Source organism: Myxine glutinosa, chromosome 1 (genome assembly GCF_964187855.1).
Source record: "Myxine glutinosa chromosome 1, kmMyxGlut1.1, whole genome shotgun sequence".
Lineage (NCBI taxonomy): Eukaryota > Metazoa > Chordata > Myxini > Myxiniformes > Myxinidae > Myxine > Myxine glutinosa.
Window position 1 is genome coordinate 73,551,466 of NC_136261.1, and position 24,002 is coordinate 73,575,467.

The 24,002-nt window shown below is 41.7% G+C and overlaps 1 protein-coding gene across 5 annotated transcripts in view; it reads left to right on the forward strand.

Moving 5' to 3' along the window:
* LOC137411896 (translation initiation factor eIF2B subunit gamma) overlaps positions 1-24,002 on the forward strand; it is a 58,846-nt gene that overhangs the window by 15,078 nt on the left and 19,766 nt on the right. For all 5 annotated transcript variants that reach the window (XM_078773024.1, XM_078773033.1, XM_078773030.1 and 2 more), the window contains 5 exons: positions 3,707-3,866; positions 6,326-6,434; positions 6,580-6,669; positions 6,841-6,917; positions 23,725-23,906. In XM_078773024.1, the coding sequence (XP_078629150.1) occupies positions 3,707-3,866; positions 6,326-6,434; positions 6,580-6,669; positions 6,841-6,917; positions 23,725-23,906 (618 nt within the window). The remainder of the gene's footprint in view (positions 1-3,706; positions 3,867-6,325; positions 6,435-6,579; positions 6,670-6,840; positions 6,918-23,724; positions 23,907-24,002) is intronic.

The following is a 24,002-nucleotide window of genomic DNA, read 5'->3' on the forward strand; positions in this document are numbered from 1 at the left end:
AGTTTATTGTTGCAATGATAAGTGGAGAGAGAGCAGGGAGGGAGGCTTTGACAAAGCTGGAGGGGATGGGGTCAAGAGTGCAGGTGGCAGTTTTCATTCCTATGAGGAGTTCAGAGAGGTCAGTAGGAGAGATTGGGGAGAACCGAGACAGGGGATGGCAGGACAAGGGGGGGCAGGTGGTTGGAGGGGGAGCGGGTGCGGCGGTGGTCAAGGTGGCATATAGATATATATAGATATATATATATAGATAGATATGTATATGTATATATATATATATATATATATATATATATATATACAGTGCTACCTCGGCTTACGAGTGCCCCAACGTACGAGTTTTTCGGGATACGAGCCGTCGCTCGGGCGGTTTGTTGCTTTGGGATACGAGCCGAGATCCGATGTACGAGCTCAAAAAATTTATTTTTTTGAATTTTCCGGTTGTGGCTTCCGGTTCCGGTCACGTGGTTATCTTGCCGTGAAAGCATCTCTGCTTGGATATAAAACACGCAATCGTCGAAATACATTAGCGAGGAATCTCCTTGCCGCCTCCAGAGTGGCTGGTCACGTGACCGCCAAAGCGTGTCGCGCGTGCGGGTATAATGAGCTACACCTGTGGATCACGTGACCACGGAAGCACGCCTCGCTTGAGAGGCATGGCTTTCGGTTTGCGTTTTGCTTTATAAGGCGCGATAAATGGGCTTTTGAGTGTTAGCGGTTCATGGCGTTGACGGTTCATGACGGTTCATGGCGTTGACGGTCAAAAACCCATTACATCAATTTTACCAGGCACTGTACAGTAAGTACAGTGGACACCAAATGCACGGTGGAAGGCTAGAAGTAGAAGATCGTCCAAGACAAGTGAGAATAAGCCATACTTTGGAGATGACGTCATTCGCTGGTCCGATAACCAAAGATGTGGTATAAAAAACCAGGTGAGCTAACAATGCAGCAATGAAGGAATTCGGCCAAGGCACCGGCACACAACGACCTACCTACATCGAAAGACTCAATGCCAATGGTGACAGAAGCCAAGACGGCCGGCTTAAACACCGCCGAAAGACCACGGTGTACCAACTTACGATGCAGAACATCTTGCACTTAATATGATGACAACAGGTGCCATCCTCTGACGTACCATTACAGGTACAGGTACAGTACACGTGAGCACAGAGCAAAAGTTCACTGAAACCGAGATTAAGAAAAAAGAAAAAACACCTCGTGGTCCGTGCTCGATATCCGAGTTTCAATCTTTTCAAACACATGATGCTCTCGGTCACGGTATCTCCTGCGAGCTGCTTCTCCTTCAACCACACAAACAACAACTTCTCCATATCTTCATGGATAGAGGTCCAGTTTATTTCTTTACATTCTCTTGTATTATGTACAGTATATACGAGGTCGTGCTTGTTTATACATTATTTGTTATTTATAAAGTACATTTTTGTTATTTAAAAGCACCTAACAAAAAAAATTGGTGTTTTTTTTTTGAGGCTGGAACGGATTAATAGCATTTCAATGCATTTGAATGGGAAAATTTGCTTTGACTTACGAGCGATTTGGCTTACGAGCTCCGTCACGGAACGGATTAAACTCGTAAGCCGAGGTACCACTGTATATATATATATATATATATATATATATAGATATATATAGATATATATAGATATATATATATATATATATATATATATATATAGATATATATATATAGATATATATATATATAGATATACAGTGGTACCTCGGCTTACGAGTGCCCCAACGTACGAGTTTTTCGGGATACGAGCCGTCGCTCGGGCGGTTTGATGCTTTGGGATACGAGCCGAGATCCGATGTACGAGCTCAAAAAATTTATTTTTTTGAATTTTCCGGTTGTGGCTTCCGGTTCCGGTCACGCGGTTATCTTGCCGTGAAAGCATCTCTGCTTGGATATAAAACACGCAATCGTCGAAATACATGAGCGAGGAATCTCCTTGCTCCAGCCGGTGACGTCATCGGCGGGGATCCCCGCCTCCAGAGTGGCTGGTCACGTGACCGCCAAAGCGTGTCGCGCGTGCGGGTATAATGAGCTACACCTGTGGATCACGTGACCACGGAAGCACGCCTCGCTTGAGAGGCATGGCTTTCGGTTTGCGTTTTGCTTTATAAGGCGCGATAAATGGGCTTTTGAGTGTTAGCGGTTCATGGCGTTGACGGTTCATGGCGGTTCATGGCGGTTGACGGTTCATGACGGTTCATGACGGTTCATGGCGTTGACGGTCAAAAACCCATTACATCAATTTTACCAGGCACTGTACAGTAAGTACAGTGGACACCAAATGCACGGTGGAAGGCTAGAAGTAGAAGATCGTCCAAGACAAGTGAGAATAAGCCATACTTTGGAGGAGATGACGTCATTCGCTGGTCCGATAACCAAAGATGTGGTATAAAAAACCAGGTGAGCTAACAATGCAGCAATGAAGGAATTCGGCCAAGGCACCGGCACACAACGACCTACCTACATCGAAAGACTCAATGCCAATGGTGACAGAAGCCAAGACGGCCGGCTTAAACACCGCCGAAAGACCACGGTGTACCAACTTACGATGCAGAACATCTTGCACTTAATATGATGACAACAGGTGCCATCCTCTGACGTACCATTACAGGTACAGGTACAGTACACGTGAGCACAGAGCAAAAGTTCACTGAAACCGAGATTAAGAAAAAAGAAAAAACACCTCGTGGTCCGTGCTCGATATCCGAGTTTCAATCTTTTCAAACACATGATGCTCTCGGTCACGGTATCTCCTGCGAGCTGCTTCTCCTTCAACCACACAAACAACAACTTCTCCATATCTTCATGGATAGAGGTCCGGAGCTTTGAAATAATCGTAACGCCCTTGGCTGGCGTTATAGCCTTTATGGACTCCTTCTGCTTCAAAATCGTACATATCGTAGAAGGAGTACGATCGTACTGCCTCGCCAAGTCGACAACACGCACACCTCACCTGGCATGCTCTTCTCCTCTGCTTAATAAAACCAGTTTATTTCTTTACATTCTCTTGTATTATGTACAGTATATACGAGGTCGTGCTTGTTTATACATTATTTGTTATTTATAAAGTACATTTTTGTTATTTAAAAGCACCTAACAAAAAAAATTGGTGTTTTTTTTTTGAGGCTGGAACGGATTAATAGCATTTCAATGCATTTGAATGGGAAAATTTGCTTTGACTTACGAGCGATTTGGCTTACGAGCTCCGTCACGGAACGGATTAAACTCGTAAGCCGAGGTACCACTGTATATATATATATATAGATATATATATATATAGATATATATATATATATATAATATATATAATATATATATATATATATATATATATATATATATATATATATATATATATATATATATATATATATATATATATATATATATCGGACCTCTGAGCCCTTGATCTCAGATAAAATCTCGAGTTTGTTGTATGTTGGTTTTCCGTTTTTGGGTTTTCTATATTATTTCAACAAGATCTGTTGCAACCACATTGGGGTCTTCTCCTGTTGGAATACTATGCTTCTGTGTGAAATAAATAAATGATAATGTTCAGTTAATTATTTTTCTTCGTGATTCTATGGTGTTGTTGACTTGGTGTTAACAAACTCATTGTACTTTAGAAAAACAATCGAGAGCGTTTCTTCTCTCTCATCTTTTCTGAAGACAAATGTGCTCGTCGTGAGCTGTGACCTCGTGACCGATGCCTGCCTGCAACCACTTGTGGATTTGTTCCGCCTTCGTAATGCTGCACTGGTGGCACTCGTGCGTCAGGTGGATGAGCCCACTGAGCCGATACCGGGCCAGAAGGGCAAGCGTCCACATGGTGAGGCTCTTGTACACCTGCACACTGTTAGGGTGCTTGCAAGCATCCCTGTATGTTGATGTGGAGTCGAAAGGCACAAATGGGAAATTACTTTTCGCCGTGCCCTATTACTGAGACATCGTCTGATCACTAGGTTCCAATCTCACTATATTCAATGAATAATTATTCACTGATTCACCATCACTGAGCAAGGAGACCACAGGAAATAGAACGGGGCTGTGACCCATAAACGTTCAACTTTGTGTTAAGCTCAAGTGTAGAGTCTGTTACGGATTCGTCACTTCCGTCGTTGTGGTTTTCATCCACTGGAAGCCTTTTTAGTTCCATGTACTATTATTGTTATAGTTTGATTGAAATGGAGATAACTGTCTTCAAATGGAAAAATTAGTGTTTTAAAAGAAAAACGAAATGGATCGAGAGAAACCGGAAGAGGAGGAAGAGGAGGAGAAAAGAAGCGGGGCAAGTGAGGTCGGGAGAAAGGCCGAGCTGCTTTGAGGTATCGAGCGGACGCGGGTGAACGTTGGTCACGAGCGAATATTGGTTTTCCCTGGAAAGGGATTCCTGTGACAGAGTCGTTATCGCTGTGACAGATAAACCTGCGTGACTGGTTTTGTGGTTCCGAAGTGAATCATTGTTGGAGAGCAGGTACGCCTCCATTACGGGCCCGTCTGCCATTTCACCTCGCTCCAGCCATTTTCACCGTGCCCAGCCGTTAGCCTGATTCGCGTGTGTAACTTGGATTTCGATTGGGAATTCGCGGTTCTCCGTTTGGGAGCCGCTGAACGTTCATACCAGCGTCATTGTCTGGTGAACCGAAGGTGTGAATTCCCAGTCGCCTTTTGGGTGCACCTTTGCCTGACCGACTTCGGCCCAACACCCACCCATCGGCTCTTAGGCAGCATCGACTGTCAGCCGACTGGGGTTCTGGTCTCGATACGACCTTTTTCTTGTGATCACCGGAGCGTGGATCGACTTTGGGCCTGGTGCTGGGACACTGGGACAGTGACTTTGGGGGTGTTACATTTCGCTCACGTGGAGCACCGTGAGTTATCGAGTTAAGAAACTGGTGGTACCATCATAGATTATATGATATTTTGTTGTGCAATTGAATTTATATTGTACTTGTGCAAGTTGTTATTCTTGTGCGATACTACTACAGTACTTGGTTTTTGGTAACAACTGATTGGTGTGGTTTCACCATCGGTCATTGGCACACATAATAGCACTTCTTTCTGCCGTGACTCCTTTCGGGGCTTGGAGGTACGGAGGAGGGCTCGGAGGGCTTGGAGGACCGGGGTTTGGGGAGGAGCATGTAACAAGTCTTGGAAACTAACTCGAGATTGTGCCATATGCAAACAGCCATGAAGTTGAAATGTCATAAGATGTTTCATATGCTGAAAACATTTTACAATTAACTTCCTCCCATGAGGCCTCCAGAAAGCCCTTGACTTTGACATCGCCCCGAAGCCAAGTTGCAGAAAATAAATTTGCAAATCTGCCACCCTCCTCCCCACATGATCTAAGGTTTGGTGCATTTGATAATTTCAGCTGGTAATTGGCTATGATGATGTCACCGAGCTGGTGATGATGGCAGATGATGGCACACCTGAGCTCCTCACCACATACAAGGCTTTCATCCGCAGCTCTATGGAATACTGCTCTCCCCTCTGGTCTGGTGCTCCTGCCTCACACCGAGCTCGTCTTCACACTGTTGAAACCAAAGCGTTCAGAATCATTGGAATCTCCCGCGATGAAGCTAACTCCAAGGGCTTTTCACTCACTCACCGCAGGCAGGTTGGTGGTCTTTCCGTCTTCTACCGACTCCTCTCTGGCCTTGCCTCCCCCAGCTCTCTCTGGGCTCTGTCCCCCAAATATTCCTACAGGTCGCACAAGATCTGCCTGCAACCCTCTTATGGTTAAACTGCCAAAATCAAGACTTTCTGCTCACCTTCACTCCTTCATTCCTCTTTTCTCCCGCCTCTGGAACAAACTCCCTCACTCTCTTCAATCCCACTCCACCCTTCAGGTCTTTAAAACAGCTGTTCACCACCATCTCTTATCCTCCCCCATCCAAAACCTTGATCTTTTCTACCCCCGCTAATTTCGGTCCCCTTGTGTTTTATACCTCTCCCCCCCCCCCCCCCCCTTCCCACGCCTCATCCCCCCAAGCCCTCTCCCTCCCACACTTCTCCCTGCTCTCAAATGTTGTGGTTGTGTGCTTCCCCTTCTCTCCCCATCTTGTCTTCCACTCCCTCTTTTTATATATTTTGTTTGTCTGGTTGATTTGTTTGTGAAATAAATGTTAGCTCTTTCACGAGCCTCGATTCAGTATACAAAAAAAAAAAAAAAAAAAAAAAAAAACCGAGACTTGAGCCCAAACCCTATTGTTTCGTACTTTGCGATTTTTAAGATTAGTTTGAGATGTTTATGATGGTTTTGTGGGGATGTGTGTCATACAGAGCAGCGAGACTTTGTGGGCTTGGATGAGTCAGGGACACGTCTTCTGTCCCTGGCTAGTGAGGCTGACCTGGATGATGATCTTTCCCTCAAGAAGTCTCTGTTGTGTAGGTGAGGCCTTCATCTATGAAGTGATGGTTTCGGAAGGATATACGACTCGTAAGAAATGAAGATGAATAAAACTGTTGTTACGGTTAAATTTTTAAAGTTGTAAAGTTGCACTCTAATGGCGTTGTGTCAACTTGTGATTCTCAAGGTTTTCTCGTATTCACATCAAAACCAACCTGATGGATGCTCACCTTTACTGCTTGAAGAAATGGGTTCTAGACCTCCTGGCTGAAGAAAAGTAAGGCAATAATTTATTTTCACTCGGCGCTTCGAGGACATTTGAATAATTATCTGTGCATTTTGCGTTCATGATGGAGTAGTAGTGGTGGTTGAGGGTGATTGTGATGGGTGTGTGTTGAGGACATTTGAAACAATGGAATTGACATAATTTAATGTCTGCCTCCCACAGGTCTATCTCGTCAGTCAAAGGAGAATTGGTACCTTTTCTTGTAAAGAAGCAGTTTTCAGCACCTCTTGGGCAGAAAGGTCAATATTGGTTCACGAGTTATCAAGTGACGTGTGTGTGTGTGTGTGTGTGTGTGTGTGTGTGTGTGTGTGTGTGTGTGTGTGTGTGTGTGTGTGTGTGTGTGTGTGTGTGTGTGTGTGTGTGTGTGTGTGTGTGTGTCCGCAGCATAACTGCCCGCTGATATCATCCGATCTTAATGAAACTTGGGTGGGAGGTTGATATCATGATCTAGTTGTGTCCTGCCTAGAGTGGGCGTATGGCGCCCATTGGGGGCGGAGCCACGCCCGAAAAAGATGTCTTTTTAGGGGGTAATCGAGTTCAAGCTACATCTTCTCCGAGGGGTTTCGTGGAATCTGACAGGGGTTTCAGTATTTGGTTAGGCCAATGTCATGTGTCTAGCCCAACGGAGCTCGATTTTTCATTTTTGTGTCAAGGTCACAAGGTCACGAAATTTAGAAAAGTCGATTTTTGATGGTTTTATTACATTATTCGCTTCCTAATAGGGTGAAATGTCGTACATGATGAAATACAAGTTTTCCAACAAATTTCAGAATATTCGACCTTTGACCTTTGAAGGTCACAGAGGTCAAATTTTCAAAGTTGTCGGAATGGAACCGAATTTTTGGTATCGTGTAGCTAACTAACCTCATAACGGATTATACATTATTTTCTATCTCATTTCAAGGTCAGTAACCTTTGTTTTGACATTTCAAGGTCACAAAGGTCAAATTTTCAAAGTTGTCAATCGAACCGAATTTTCGAAATCGAACCAAAGAATACCGCTCGCTCGTGAACAATCGTCTCCAGACTTGTCAGCATTTACTTCCGTCAACAAGTGTGGCAAGCAGGCATTGTCCTTACATTTCTCTTTTGGCTTGCTCCTTTTCTCCCTTTTGGACACAAAAACCAAAAAAATTAAACATGCATCTAAGACTCATGGGGGAGCTCGCACTTGTCTCACATGCCGGTTAGTCAGGCAGATAGGTGTATCCATCATAAGAATTGTGGGTTTAGACGTACAAGCATGAAATTTGGCACAGTCATAGATAATAATCTAATGAATAATTCCAGATATGGACCCACCGCGAAAACGTCCTATGGTAGCCATGGCGGCCATTTTACAAAATGGCCGTTTTGACCTCGATTATTTTTTACTGGACGACACAAATGCTTCTTTATGTTCTAATGAAATGACTCTAGATACACATATATGCCATAATTGTATTCTCCAAATGACCACAATTTGCATTTGTGTTGCCAGCAATGTCAATTAACCCACCAAGCACTGTAACGGTAACTTATATTACTAGATAGTTTCAGTTTGATCTTGTTTATACGTCACAATTTTCTCCACCACACTGGCACAAAGCGGTACATTTCAAACTAGCTTGTTTGCACTTACATCGTCCCTTGCAACCCTTTTTGCATTTACAACAAATCAGCTCCCTTGATAAAATGCTGGCTTCAGGAAGCATGGACCACAGGGGTTTCCAGTTGTGGGGATCGATCCATCCCCAATCCCCAGGTGAGGGCAGATCCATAACAACCTTGAGCATGTTTCCCCAGCAGTGGCCACCCGTGTACACAGCCCTCTTGATTTGTTGTACCAGGGCTCCTCTGGTAGGGGGAATAGCTTGCATGGCTCGTCCTTTCTTCGTGAAGAGTGCCTGTCGAGCTTCGTCTATGTTGACGAGATTGCTGGTGCGATCGTAGAGAAGAATGGTGAACCGCTCGAGCACTGCCACAAAGTCATCAGAGATGTCTGCTGTCCCCGTGGAGAGATGAACTAACGCTGGCGTCAATTCGTCAAATACTTTCCAGGTATCCCAGGCTGTATTCTTGCCCCGTGTATTAAATGACGAGACTGTGTCACACCCTGTGTATGCATGGAACATCGGGAGGGCCTGTGACTTATCTGGTCCGAGGAATGCTGCAATTTCATGTGCTGGAATATACCTGAAGTGCTGGCCTGTCCCAAAGGCCACCCAAAGCTCCTGGATTTTGAGTTTGGTTGTTGCTGCCACAGCCAATACCACTATATCTGTATCCACCGTACGCAGAAGAATTTTCTGAAATCCATCATGGACTGCATCCGCGAGATGTATCATCATTCGTGTATCAGCCTCCTCATGGTCACATGGGGCAAGATGACTGGTGTCGCGTGCGGGAATGCACGTCACATCTGAACCATCCGTGGTGACTATCTGCTTATCTGATACAAGATGTGTGATGTGTTTTGTCAAGAAGGCAAACAGTTCTGTTTTGTTTGCATCAATTCTCAGGAACTGCTGCCAATTTCCTGGAAGAACAGTGGATCCGTCAACTCTCCTTCGAATGCCTTTCCCACGTTTGTCCCTGGCTTGAGATTTCAGGCTGTTGTCACGGTACTGGTCCCAGACTATATCCACACGACAGGCTCTTTGCAAGTGACCTTGTATGTGTGGCAAGAATACTTTCAGCGCATAATCATCAAAGGTTTTGGCAGCAACTGGTTTCAGAACGTTCACCAACACTGCCCCGTCAAGGATAGTGACGTCAGTATCTGGTTTTGGAGCATCACCTCTGACCTCTGCGCAACTCTCTAGACACACCAATAGATCTGATTTGGTTCCCAGTCGTAACTTCCCAAGCTGAGATAAAGACGGGGGACATGCTTGGTTTTCATGGCGGAAAAATTCTGCAAGATCACCATCTCGTGTTTGAGACGCAATGTAGAGTCTTGAGAATAAAGAGCAGTCACTCTTTAGCGAAGTTACTTGCAAACTTGTCTTGGATTTCTCTCTTGGAGACGATCGACTAAACAATGGGAGTTTATTCTTCTTTATTGGCTCAGTAAGAGGTACGGTTCGCTCCAGTAGACGGTCTGCTACGAATGTCTTGTACTGTTGCTTACCTATCTCCTCAGCCTGTTGAACAGTAGAAACAACAGTTGGGTCAGCAATGTCTCTTGTGTCCAGCCGCAGCAAGTCTGTACTCTCTTCAAGGAAGGGGTTTCCCATTTCCTCTATTACTTCAACCAGACGTTTGACATGTTGAGTAAAGATTACCTGTGAACTATATGTTTGCTCATGGTGGCGTGTGTCTTGATTAATCCTTATTTTCCTTCCCTCCATGGATGCTTCAAACTCGGTAGTCATTCTAACCAGTTCCGGCCCAGCCACCATCCATCTTCTAAGAGCATTTGGATTTTGAGTGAGTCTAACAGCACCACCGTCACTCTTCACAGCAGCATTATTTTGCTCATGAGCCTGGTCAATGGCCGCCATTTGTAAAATGGCCGCCACGGCTACCATAGGACGTTTTCGCGGTGGGTCCATATCTGGAATTATTCATTAGACTATTATCTATGACTGTGCCAAATTTCATGCTTGTACGTATAAACCCACAATTGTTACACCTATCTGCCTGACTAGTGTTGTGGAATTTGTAGTGGGGGACTCAGGACTCCAATGACCGGACACAGGTTTACAAAAGGTCTGGTTTATTAACTGTATTTACTTCATTCCAATTACCAAAATGATACCGCATAATATAATGGATCAGGTTAACTCTTTTCGCTGGTCCTTCTCGTTCATCCGATGTTCCTCCGACACTCCCGTTCGGTCAGCGCTTCTCGTAGCAAGTCCCTACCCAACGTTTGCTCTCGGTTATATCGCCAAACTGGACTTAATCCTCTCTCCGCTGATGCCCCGAGGTCATGCATTGCACCGAGTCCTGGCATCAGCTCGCTCCCCTCCTGCTGTGATTTCCATTTACACAGTAGGGGGGGTGCTCTAGCCTGGGGCCTTGACCAGGTGTTTCAAGAGATTACCATGTTCATGCACATTCTGACACTCATTTACAAACTCGTCTTTAACAGAGTTTGCATGTAAAATGTATCTGCTTTGTTACCAGGTTAATTAATAAGTTACCAGTGCCAATTACTAAGTTACACTGAGTTACACTTCCACAATTCCCTCATTTTTTTTGTTTTTGTTTATATTAACCATTAATCTAAACATCAATATAAGTAAACAGTCAATCACTACAAGTAAACATCATTACAAGTATAAGTAAATAATCATAACTTTGGTAATCAAATTCCCTTAGGCATACACCGTCATCCTGCAAGAATCACAAAACATTTCGTTGGTCATTGACTTCTTCCATATTGTTCAATCTATTGCATTTGCATCACAAATATATTTTCAAAACAACACTTCACCATCACCAAGATACAACAATTTCACTTCATTTTCAAGTTTTGTAAAGCATCTGCACCATCTGGAAAAAACGTTTGCCTCCACACACATGTTGACTTTGTTTGAAAGGAAGGGCTGATCACTTGTGTTTGAATCCAGGTATGAAACATTTTCTCCTAATGTCTTCATAGCTCCTGCACTACTTCGTGTAGGATTTCGCTGTTGTGGTAACACTGCGGAGTCATAGACTGACCCTTTTCTCCATGTAGCATTCTTGCCACTTTTTGCTGTGAACCATAATGATTCCTTGAACAAGGCCTTCGCCCAGTTGTAGTCAACTTGCCTCCTCCCTCATTATGAGTGGGCAGCAAGTATTGGTGTGACGTTGATTGGCCAGCAAGATGTGGAACAGGGATGCCGGATGCATCCACAATGATGTTGGGACCATGGTGTTCAGGTCATCCATGGTCCATACCAGGCGTGGCCCGCAGAATCGCGCACAGCTGTTGTGAAAAGGCACAGCCATTGGTTTGCAGCTTCATGCTGGCTCCCCGGAAGTTGGTGAAGTAATAACATATGTCCCCGCATTTCACAGAGGTTGCCGGTAAAATGTCGTTGTCCTGCAACTTTTGATGTGGTGAATGTTCGAAGCCTTCGAACAAGAGTAAGTGATCGCCTTTCTTTCATATGTTGCAGTGTGATCCAGGCAAATGGTCACATAAATTTCCTTGGTGAAGGTAAGCATTCATCTCCTAGTTACATGGGAGAATGTCTTCATCATTCTTTGAGAAAGAGGGTGTATGCCACGGTTAACTTCATTTTTTAGCCACAAATTTTCTTTCTTTCTCGAACTTCTTCCCAATTCCGTTAGCAATCCCTCCAAAATGTGATCTCGTCTTATCCTTATGCTCAGTCACATCTGAATCTGCTTTCCGCACACACTGAATCAGATAGGGTACATCTTACCATGAAATCAGCATACAGATACAATCACAAACGGGAATATCTAATTCCCAACAACAATTTTCCCAAACCAACAAATTAAGCATAATGTATTATTACCATAATTCCTCTCCACTTTTTCTTTTCCCTCTTTTTTCCTAACAGTGTGTCACTCGTGGTGATATGAGTTCACTGATATTGTAATTGACACAACTCATAACATTGTCGTTATGCCATTATCTTAATTCTACTGTTTATGTCGCCATAAAAGTCTTCCTTTTCTGGTTCCACATTTCTTTCCTCATTTGTCACTTCATGCGTTATCATCGTGTTGTTGGTTACCTTATTCAAACACACCGTCACTAAGGCTTTCAAGCAAGCCACCATTAAAACAATTGCCAATATAACTACTAAACCAACAAACAAGTCTGCTACTCCTTGTATATATTCATACCTATGACATAGTTATATGTCGATGACATTTAACATTATATACCAAACTAACAAGCTTCCTAAAAGGTAAATAAAGAAAATCCCTTAATATGTAACATAATCAGATTATTTGTCTTGCCCTGATCCCCCTATCTCCCGGGGTTGAACTCAATCCCCTGATCATGAGTGTAGTTGTGATACATTTTTCACTCATGTTGTATTAATATCAGCAGGTAATTGTATGTCATGTAGGCAAATAAATGTCACTATCCCACGTAGGAATATCACATGTTGAAAATGTAATGTTTATCAATGCAAGGGGTGTTAAAATGTAATTCAAATGACTGTAAATCACGACTATCATTTATCTACCACTGAATGTTCTGCTGGGCTGCTAGGTGCAGCCCCATTTTCTGTGGGATCGTCCACCTTAGCCCCATGTGCTTGTTTGCAATGAGGGGCATGAATCCAACTTTCTATTTTGGGTCCATATTTTTTTCTATTCTTATCAATCTCCTATGGTTTATCATTTCGTTCCAAGATACCGCAACCAAAGGTTTTAACCAAAGCTCTACCAAACTATTTCCAATTTGAACTCAACATGCCAGTGAAACAATGATTCGAAGAATTAACTTCAAGGGGTCAATGAATTTATTCTATAGCCAGATCTAATTTTCCCATCCAATAGTTTGCCTTGCCACATGTCATATTATAACACCTTAATAAACCTTCGAAAAATGTTTCCCATCTCAACAAATTTCCTTTTTTTTCAAATAGCCATGTGTAACTTACGTATTTAACTACAATTTCCTCTCAATTTGTTTGGCCTAACTGGCCGCAAAAGTGGCTGCCAGCATGCAGTACCGTTTTTTATCTACCAAGGAAGTGTTCCACACAAGACCTCTACCAAAATGTTGTTTGTAAAAAACAAATCTGGGATTTCTGATTACATGGATGCACACTCTCAGGACATTTTCAGGCTGCTGTTAACAATCCACTACGATGACTTAATTCCTTTACCCACAATCAAATAATTAGTACAAATTGAGGATATTATCCCTATCACATTCTTTTATAGATTCATTATGTTGGATCTAATTTTTTCCAATAATTTTCCACTGCTGTAAGGAAGAACAATAGCTCTCATAAGTCTTAGTAATATCGTACTTAATTTGCCCAGCAGAGAATAATTTATTTACTATCCTTTCTCATCTGTTAACCAGTGACTTTGTTTAAACTCCAAAACTTAATTTGATGAATCCCATGTGTATGGTACCACTTATTGAAACCCCTACTTTTGTAGAAAATATCCAAGTAAGTGTTTTTATACACCCCCTTAACTGTTGCTCATCCATTTCTATGCACCCAGTGAGTACTACTGACACCAGTATGCCAATATAGGTGTGCAAGATTAACAAATATGTTGCAGGTACACGTAACAGCGCGTTCTGAGTATAAATAACGTAACAGCGCGTTCATGTCTGCCCCTTGGTTTAAGATGCACAATGCATTCCGTTTTAAAACTCACAATAGTTCCAATCAGCAAGATTTTCTTTACTATTTTCCCATATCATCTATGCCTAATACACATCCATACATGCAGCACAATTTATATGCTGATAAAATTCAAGTTTATATTTATATATATAAATCCATGAGCAGAGTATTCTGGGAAGTCAGTGTAAGACCTCTCCCAAATTTGGATAATTTTGTACTCCCTCATTTCCTTTTATGAAGCTCATATCCATAAATAGCTGTTATTCTCATATAAATTCTATCAAAATGGAATCCCCAAATTACTCACAATTTTACTATTTAATTAATGGCTGCTCATAACCCAGCACATCAAATCTTTATATTCCATCTTCCTTGACAAAAGAGATAATGTTCATAATCAAATTTTATTTCTATTTTATTTTACGGATTCTCTGCATATTCAATCCCATCCACATAAAACTATCCATTTCCAGACAGGCACACTGTCGGTGTCAACAATCTTGTAAGATTGATACACAAAACAATAAAAAACACTAACATTGACACACAAAAATACACACACACATGCATTATGTGTATTTGTTTGCGTTGGAACTATTATTTACAGATCAAGATGGGTGTCAATTTTATTTCAATTTCATAAAATTTGTCCTTCAATTTTTTATAAATGCTAATACACAAATGGACCAAAAGTTTATTCTTAGAAAACCCCTATGATGTCACATTGAAATTACCCTTTCAGTTCCCACAATAATTTATCCAAATTTGACTACACACCCATTTACATGTCGACCACTGACCACTGACCACTGACTTATCAATCGTGTGGAACAATAGTCCGAAATTCCCACCTGATCATCATGTGACCCTTGTCCCTTGGTCAAAGCAATTGTTCCAACTTTGTAAATTTAAAATTGTGTGCCCAACATAAAAGATCCAATTTCGGCATTTGGTCAATTATTACTAATTTGTTTACAAGCAAAAGAAAGAATGAATAATTCTTGCTCCGAAAACTTTTCAGACCCAAGAATCATCGACAGTTATTCATGTTTGTCCAGTAATCGAATCTGTTGAGGCCAATCATCATTTGGGATTTGCAGCAATGAAGGCCTAATCATTGTCTGAGGTACCGGTACGCACTGGTACCCTTGATCTTGGTTTGCCCCATGACCTTGTCCTCCTGTTGACGTACGGACATCTTCTTCTCCAATGTCCCATCTTTCCACACTCGAAACACCGGTTTCTGTCGTTTTCTGGTCTGTGCACCTGTGCATTTGTATTGCTGGGCTGCATCTCTACATCCCTGAGTTGCCACTGCAATCTCTCGTTGTCTCCTGAAACACGAAAAAATTCTCTGTACCGTCCTTTTTGGGGGGACAACTGGAAATCAGATGGGACAACCGTCACTTTCATTCCTAATTTCGAGGGCAGTTGTGCATTTGTCTCCTCCACTGTATCCTGTATCCTTTTTATTTTAAGTTCTAGATCCGTTATCCGTTCTTGCTGTTCCCGTTGTCTGGATTCACCATCCCAAAGATGGAATGCAAGCCATTCTACCGTTAGATTCTGTCTCTTCCTGGCTTTCAATCTTTGTTCCAATCTTTCCAATCGACTTCGCTCAAATGTACCATCTCTTGGAAACTCCTCATCATGTCCCTTTGTCCACAAATACCAATTCTCGACCTGCCTTATAGCTTCGGCACCATAACGGTCGTACATATGATGTGTACAAGTACCTTTTTGTGGAATCTCTGGTTGTCCTTGTGTATTCTTGCAGGCTCCATTTCCCATTCTGCCTTTTATCAAAGTAGCGTTGGATGTGTTGTAGTTTGTTCCTCTAAAGCTTCACTCGTACCTCCAGGAAGGATCTCTCCACCTGTTCACACGGTGATTTCCAGAGAATCTCCCTCAGCTGTGGCTTTTGCACAATCCAATCTCACAGATCAGTATTTGCAGATGAGCCGGAGGGTCAGTATGAAATGGGTGAATCCTCAGGTGTCCGCTCTGTTGACGGGGAAATCACACAATGGTAACCGCACATATATATCTGTATATAAACTCACCACCTTGCTCAATTTTCCCAGGTTGTCTCCACATTGATAATATCTCGCAAAGATATCAAAGCTTCTTTCTTGAGACCGCATTTTCATCAATCAAACAATCAATATATTCAATTCAATTTATTCAGTTCAATTTATTCAGTTAAATTTATTCAATTAAATTCAATCAATTAGATTCAATCAATCAACAATTCAATCAATTATTCAATTTCAATTAATTCATCAATATTCATCAATAAATCAAATTAATCATTTTGGATGTCTCCTTGCATAAGCCCTTTCCCCAATGATGTCAGGACAGGTCCATCCATTGACTGAGATCGAATTTCATCGGTCGTCACCTCGGGTTCGTACCTCATGTCAATTGATGAATCACCGTCCTGTCCTAGGGTCATATCTGACATATTTCCCCATTTTGCCTGGTCTCCACAAATTTTCTTTGCAACCACTAAAGGCAACTCATCCTTCATTCGTGAGACAGCCAAAATGGATGGCAGATATTAAAGTTCATTGGAAAAAATATCTCATCATTTTTTCCTTTAATAGTACCCAAAATCTCTTGGCAATTTAAATTTCGTAAAACTCCTGAAATAAGACTGTAAAATTCCTTCAATCATGCTAAATTTTGAAACTCCATCGCTTGTAACACCCGATTTATCCCATAGGGCTTGAAAGTTCTTTCCCAAGTTCATGCAATCATTCTGCATTTGAACCCTATGATATCATTCATAATAATCATCATGATTTTATAGTCATGGTCCTATCATAATCATCTATTTAAAACGAACATTTCCTTTATCACCACAGCTATGTGGTATAATCAACAATAGAATAAAACTGTACATAGCAACAGGCTACCTCATGGCCACTTAGTATACCTATTGACAATAAGTCATAACAATATCGAATAATCATTGAACAATTCAAAAATCGCTTCCCCTGCTCCAGCCGCAGCATCCGTGATATTTGTTTGCTCATTCACTATTCCTGATTCGTCATCAAGGATCTCCATCATCACACAGCGTACTTAATTCCGCATTCTAATGAGAATTCAACAGAAATTTACGACTCAAAGGAAAAGAACGAGCAGACCTTTTGCAGGATGATCGTTACAAAAATCGTTACATATATTAAAGTATTTATGATGTCGACAAATCATATCTTAATTCTTACAAGATTTTGGTTCTTTGAATAAATCACAGCACCGGGAGAACCAGCTCCAAAAATGGATCTTTGTGTTTATTCAGCACCCTAGTAATTGGCTCTTTGTGTACTAATTACACAGCACCCAGGCCCCGCTCATATGGATCTTTGTGCAGCGCTACACAGCACCTGAGCAAAAGGGGTTTCATCTACATTTTCATCTACATCTACATCTACATTTCATTCCATCCGTGATATTTGTTTGCTCATTCACTATTCCTGATTCGTCATCAAGGATCTCCATCATCACACAGCGTACTTAATTCCGCATTTTAATGAGAGTTCAACAGGAATTTACGACTCAAAGGAAAAGAACGAGCAGACCTTTTGCAGGACGATAACTGGAATTTAGTCGTGAAAATATATCCAAATACACAAAAATACACACCCACACAAATAAACAACATTTATTCCGTTTAACAGAACAAACATTTCCTCTATCATGACATGCATGTCTTCAAAATTATATGCCCAAGAGAAAAAGTAAAATTAATTAAAACTGCGGGCAGTGATAATCCGGGGACCATACCGCTCCATCCTGTTTGGACGAGTGCGTGCTAGAGTCGTTAACAACGACAGTCCAGATCCGATTGTTCAAAATTTCAACTCAATCGATCGAAAAATGAACGCAGGGATGCATTTTAAAGGTGCAGTGGCACTAACTGAGTTGCCACGAATATGGCCACGAAATTGCCAATATGGCCATCACAAAATATTTTCCCTAATCAATTGGCTCATAGCATAACCAATCTGTAAGTATTTCATCCGAAGATGTATCTCTGAGGACTTTTAATTAAATAAGTCATTTATAAATCAACGAGTTAATTTATTAAATGATTAATCAATAAATCAATATTTTCCTTGACAACCACATCACTTGGTCAGTGTCATGTCCAAATATCAGCTTCCTTACTCAAAAGGTGCCTGAGTTAATGTAATGTAATTACTGTAATAAGATTACTGCAATTACTGTAATGATTACTGTAATTACTGTAATTACCGGAACTGTAATTACTGTAATTACCTCAGGTAATTACTGTAATGTAATTACTGTAATTTAATAAGAAATGTAATTAATTATATAAGTACTTCTATAATCGCTCATAATTAAATAACTCGTGAATTCTTATCCGGTTTATTTAACATTTGAGTGTCCCCAAAACGTTGGAGCAAAACGTTGCAACAACGAAAGTAAAACGTTGTAGCGACGTTGTGGAAACGTCAGCAAAACCCAACATTTAAATGTTCACAAAACGTTGGAGCAAAACGTTGCAACAACGAAAGTGAAACGTTGTGGCGACGTTGTGGAAACGTCAGCAAAACCCAACATTTAAATGTTCACAAAACGTTGGAGCAAAACGTTGCAACAACGAAAGTGAAACGTTGTGGCGACGTTGTGGAAACGTCAGCAAAACCCAACATTTAAATGTTCACAAAACGTTGGAGCAAAACGTTGCAACAACGAAAGTGAAACGTTGTGGCGACGTTGTGGAAACGTCAGCAAAACCCAACATTTAAATGTTCACAAAACGTTGGAGCAAAACGTTGCAACAACGAAAGTGAAACGTTGTGGCGACGTTGTGGAAACGTCAGCAAAACCCAACATTTAAATGTTCACAAAACGTTGGAGCAAAACGTTGCAACAACGAAAGTGAAACGTTGTGGCGACGTTGTGGAAACGTCAGCAAAACCCAACATTTAAATGTTCACAAAACGTTGGAGCAAAACGTTGCAACAACGGAAGTGAAACGTTGTGGCGACGTTGTGGAAACGTCAGCAAAACCCAACATTTAAATGTTCACAAAACGTTGGAGCAAAACGTTGCAACAACGAAAGTGAAACGTTGTGGCGACGTTGTGGAAACGTCAGCAAAACCCAACATTTAAATGTTCACAAAACGTTGGAGCAAAACGTTGCAACAACGAAAGTGAAACGTTGTGGCGACGTTGTGGAAACGTCAGCAAAACCCAACATTTAAATGTTCACAAAACGTTGGAGCAAAACGTTGCAACAACGAAAGTGAAACGTTGTGGCGACGTTGTGGAAACGTCAGCAAAACCCAACATTTAAATGTTCACAAAACGTTGGAGCAAAACGTTGCAACAACGAAAGTGAAACGTTGTGGCGACGTTGTGGAAACGTTAGCACAACCCAACATTTGAATGTTCCCAATTTATCCCATTAAAATCCCATTAAATCTCATTAAAATCCCATTAAAATCCTATTAAAATCCCATTAAAATCCTATTAAAATTCTCATTTAATAGCAATCCCAATAATTCCGACCATAATTGAAATAAACAACGTCAGAACATCAACAAAGATATGCAACATCTTGGTTGGTCAACGTCTTTATACTCATTTTGCTTGTCTGTCTACTTTTATTTCCTGGTAACACCTGAATACTTTCGTTTCCTAGTAACACCTAGTTTCCTTGTTACCTCTACCTATGATTTAATAACACTTTCCACAGTTAGACCCATCAAAATTTTTTCTAATAATCCTAAATTATTCACCTTCATCCGTTTTTCCACAAAACTACATGTGAAAAATGGAGATTTCATCAGTACTTGAAGGTGTAAAAATTTGACTTTGAAATTTTAAATCAACAAGCATTCTGATATGTGCCTAAACTATCAACAACTATTCTGCCATATTTTATTTGGAAGTCTTTTGCTGTCAGAACACAATTTGTCTGCTGTCAAAGGTTAAAGTTTGGCCTCTGTGACTCCTCAGCTAATGGTTACTTTTTTTTTTTTCTTTTTCTTTTTTTTTTTTGACAAAAACAAATATCTTTTATATTTATCCCATTAAAATCCCATTACAATCCTATTAAAATCCTATTAAAATTCTCATTTAATAGCAATCCCAATAATTCCATCACTCAATTTTACCTTGCATCCTTACATTACATTACAACTCCAATTCATTCTTCAAGTCACAATCCAGAGTGACTTGAGAACTATACCCAGAGTTCTATACTATACCCAGTTTCAAAGAGTAAATAATTATATATATTTTCATTATTTTACCATTTAACTTGGTCAAAGGATATTCATTTCGCAAAATCGAATCAACCACAACCCTCGCCATTAATATCTATTGTAAGCATGCCAAATCAATAAGTATCAATTTTTTTTCTATGAGCCTCGACCAGAGAGTGGTTGCTACTCACAAAACACTCGTCGCTAGCTGTTCCATTGTCTGCCGATTCCCACTCTGCTGTTTTTGTCTCATAATCTCCAAACAAGAACAGTACACATTTCCTGTAATTATCTCTCATAATCAGGATAAATTTGGAACAGCCCTTAAACTAACACCAAGCAGATCAATTTTTATATTTAGGTTGAGGTTTCACACAAACTGGTTAACTAAATAATACAGAATTATTATTATTATTATATCTCCGCCTTGGTGACCAGTTTATGTTTTGTATCCCACTGATAGGCCGGATCTGGATTCGGACCTGAACCAAAATCCAATCATTTCGTCGTGTAGTGATGGACCTGGACAAAATTTGATGCAATTTTTTTTTTTTCCCATCGCCATCTTTCATCATAATTCTGGACCGGCATGAGGGGGGGTTGTCTGTCATGAATTTATTTGTTGATCGAACGAGGTTTAATTTGTCTAAATCCGACCAGTCGTTTCCAAAGATATAAGCCTTTTTGTCGCAATACCATAAATTGGAATGAGGTAAAATATATATATATAAATATAATTCCCTTTCCCGGTTCCCTGTCGCTCGCCGAGCGCCGAGCAAGTTGCTCGCTCGACGAGCAAGTCGAGTGTTTTGAACAAGTGCAAAAAAAAGAAGTACTTTATACGTGTGCGGGTGGGTAAACGAGTGTACCGGCCTTACACGTCCTGGAAGCAAATGGTCGCAAGGTGCACACTTGCTCCGTTTGCTTCCAGGTCACAGTAAGACCCTTTAATAACCAGCGCAAAAATACGTATTTATAGAAATCATTTAGAAAAAAAACGAATAAATTGCTACGGTCGTTTATCGAAATCCCATTCGTGATGGCTCACGCCACCTATATCGCGGCATCGGTGCGCAAAGAAGCCCCAGACCACCTGCTCCCCCATGTATGTACCCATAACTTCCAAGTTCGTAAATCATATTGGACAAAACAAGACACACTCACCTTTTAAAGAAGACTTGTTTGTGTGTACAATTGATGTCAGCGGTGCCTCCAGATTGTTGTGGAATTTGTAGTGGGGGACTCAGGACTCCAATGACCGGACACAGGTTTACAAAAGGTCTGGTTTATTAACTGTATTTACTTCATTCCAATTACCAAAATGATACCGCATAATATAATGGATCAGGTTAACTCTTTTCGCTGGTCCTTCTCGTTCATCCGATGTTCCTCCGACACTCCCGTTCGGTCAGCGCTTCTCGTAGCAAGTCCCTACCCAACGTTTGCTCTCGGTTATATCGCCAAACTGGACTTAATCCTCTCTCCGCTGATGCCCCGAGGTCATGCATTGCACCGAGTCCTGGCATCAGCTCGCTCCCCTCCTGCTGTGATTTCCATTTACACAGTAGGGGGGGTGCTCTAGCCTGGGGCCTTGACCAGGTGTTTCAAGAGATTACCATGTTCATGCACATTCTGACACTCATTTACAAACTCGTCTTTAACAGAGTTTGCATGTAAAATGTATCTGCTTTGTTACCAGGTTAATTAATAAGTTACCAGTGCCAATTACTAAGTTACACTGAGTTACACTTCCACACTAGGTCAAGGACGTAAGGAGTCATATTTGCACCTTTACACATATTACCAAGGGTCTTATGAAGACGACGGACAAATCAACCCAGAAATTCATGGAACTTGTGCCGAGCATCCTGGATTCAATGAGCTAAGTGCAGATGGGAATGCTAAACAGGCCCGTTCAATCTCTCTCATGTTTCATTCCTCGAACAATCGTTGGTGATGATCCTATATTTTTTGCTGATCGTTCATCTAAGTATTTCGGCAAAAATATGAGTACTTTCTGGAAGGGTAACCTTTTGCGCGTGCGTGTACACACACACACACACACACACACACACACACACACACACACACACACACACACACACACACACACACACACACACACACCAAACACACACACACACACCAAACACACACACACACACCAAACACACACACAGCAAACACACACACACACACAGCAAACACACACACACACAGCAAACACACACACACCAAACACACACACACACACACACCAAACACGTAACAGTCACTGAGCTTGGGGGAGGTGCCATCACTTCCCGGGATACTCTGGGTACCAGCGACGTCATAATAATGGCACCACATTTCTCGCCGTACTCGATGGGGCATTTCCTCGAGTAATTTTCTCCTCCCGATGGATGCCAACCGATGGGATTGTCCATGCTCTATCCTTTCCAAGCAAGGAAGCAGCACATACCATTTTAAGTCTTTGGTATGACTCAAACTGGTCCAAACCCGATGAGTGTTTTTTAGGAGACACCATCTCCTTACTGGCTATTGACTCTCTATTGGAGCTCATCCACCCTTTGCCAGGTGTTGTTTTTGGTCCCAGTAGGATGTCACAGTTACTCTCCCCACAAGCAAAGCCTGTGAGGAGTGCGTCATTGGTCGCCACCAACCCGACCTTGCGGTGGGTAGCCCTGGGTTACATGTCACCAGTGGCAGTCCCAAAAGACTGACCTCACTGTGACTGTTTATCACAAACTTCTCTTTCTTGAGGTACTTTTTAATATAGATGTCCTGGACAGCCAACCATCACCACACTCTGCATCAATCATCTGTAAATTTCAACATGCTTCATGTTTTTTGTTGAGCAGAAACTTCATAATTGCTGTTCCACCTTTTCGTGATCTCACTTGGCGCCATCTTGATTTCCAGCATGTGCATTAAAGCGGGAAACGTGTGGTTGTACGTACTGGTTTCCAACATGATAGAGGCGCTTTCAAAAATTGTTACTCGACATCCATTACTCTTCACTTAATAAACAAAAATTGAAGTCAAACTTGAACCATCCTCGCACTTCCTCGTTTTGAAATTGCCTCTTTTATGGACCCGTTGCCAGAAGCCTCCCCCTGAATTCAGCTTCCACACCCATGCATGCTCATTTTTCTCCACAATATTGTGAAACCGCATGATTATTGCAGTAATGAGGATCTGTTGCAGTAAATATTGCAGTAAATAGGGAATGGAGCATCTGACTCCTCTTCGCCATGTCACATCTGCATTCCAACCTCCTTCAGGATGAACCTGTATGTCTTTGGACTAACATAAGGCAGCATGCTCCATAGTGTAATGGCCCTTGCTGACAAGCATCGTACCTATATTTTGCAGTCACATATGAATTTACGAGGAATTGCAGTTTGGAAATAAGCGTGTTACCAAATGGGCTGTCGTTAAGAAATGTGTTTGAGCAAACGATAAAGGATTGTAACGCTCTTTTGTTTTTGCCCGTGTGTGTGTCTGTCATTATTGCTGCTGTGTACAGACCTACATGCATTTATCCCAGCCGATGGTTTGGCCGGGCTGGCTCAGGAACGTTCGGCGTGGGACGAGACTGAGGCGGCGGGATGGCATGGTGGTGCCATCCGATGTTACGTACACCAATTGCGCGGCGGTCTCTGCCTTCGTGCCAACACTCTTGCGTCATACGTCGAGGCTAATAAGCAGGCATGGCCGAGCAACACATCTTCAGCCAATTCATTGATTCCAATTGTTTCAATTGCACAGCATTTCCCACAAATTGGTAGCAGATGTTGAAACGGC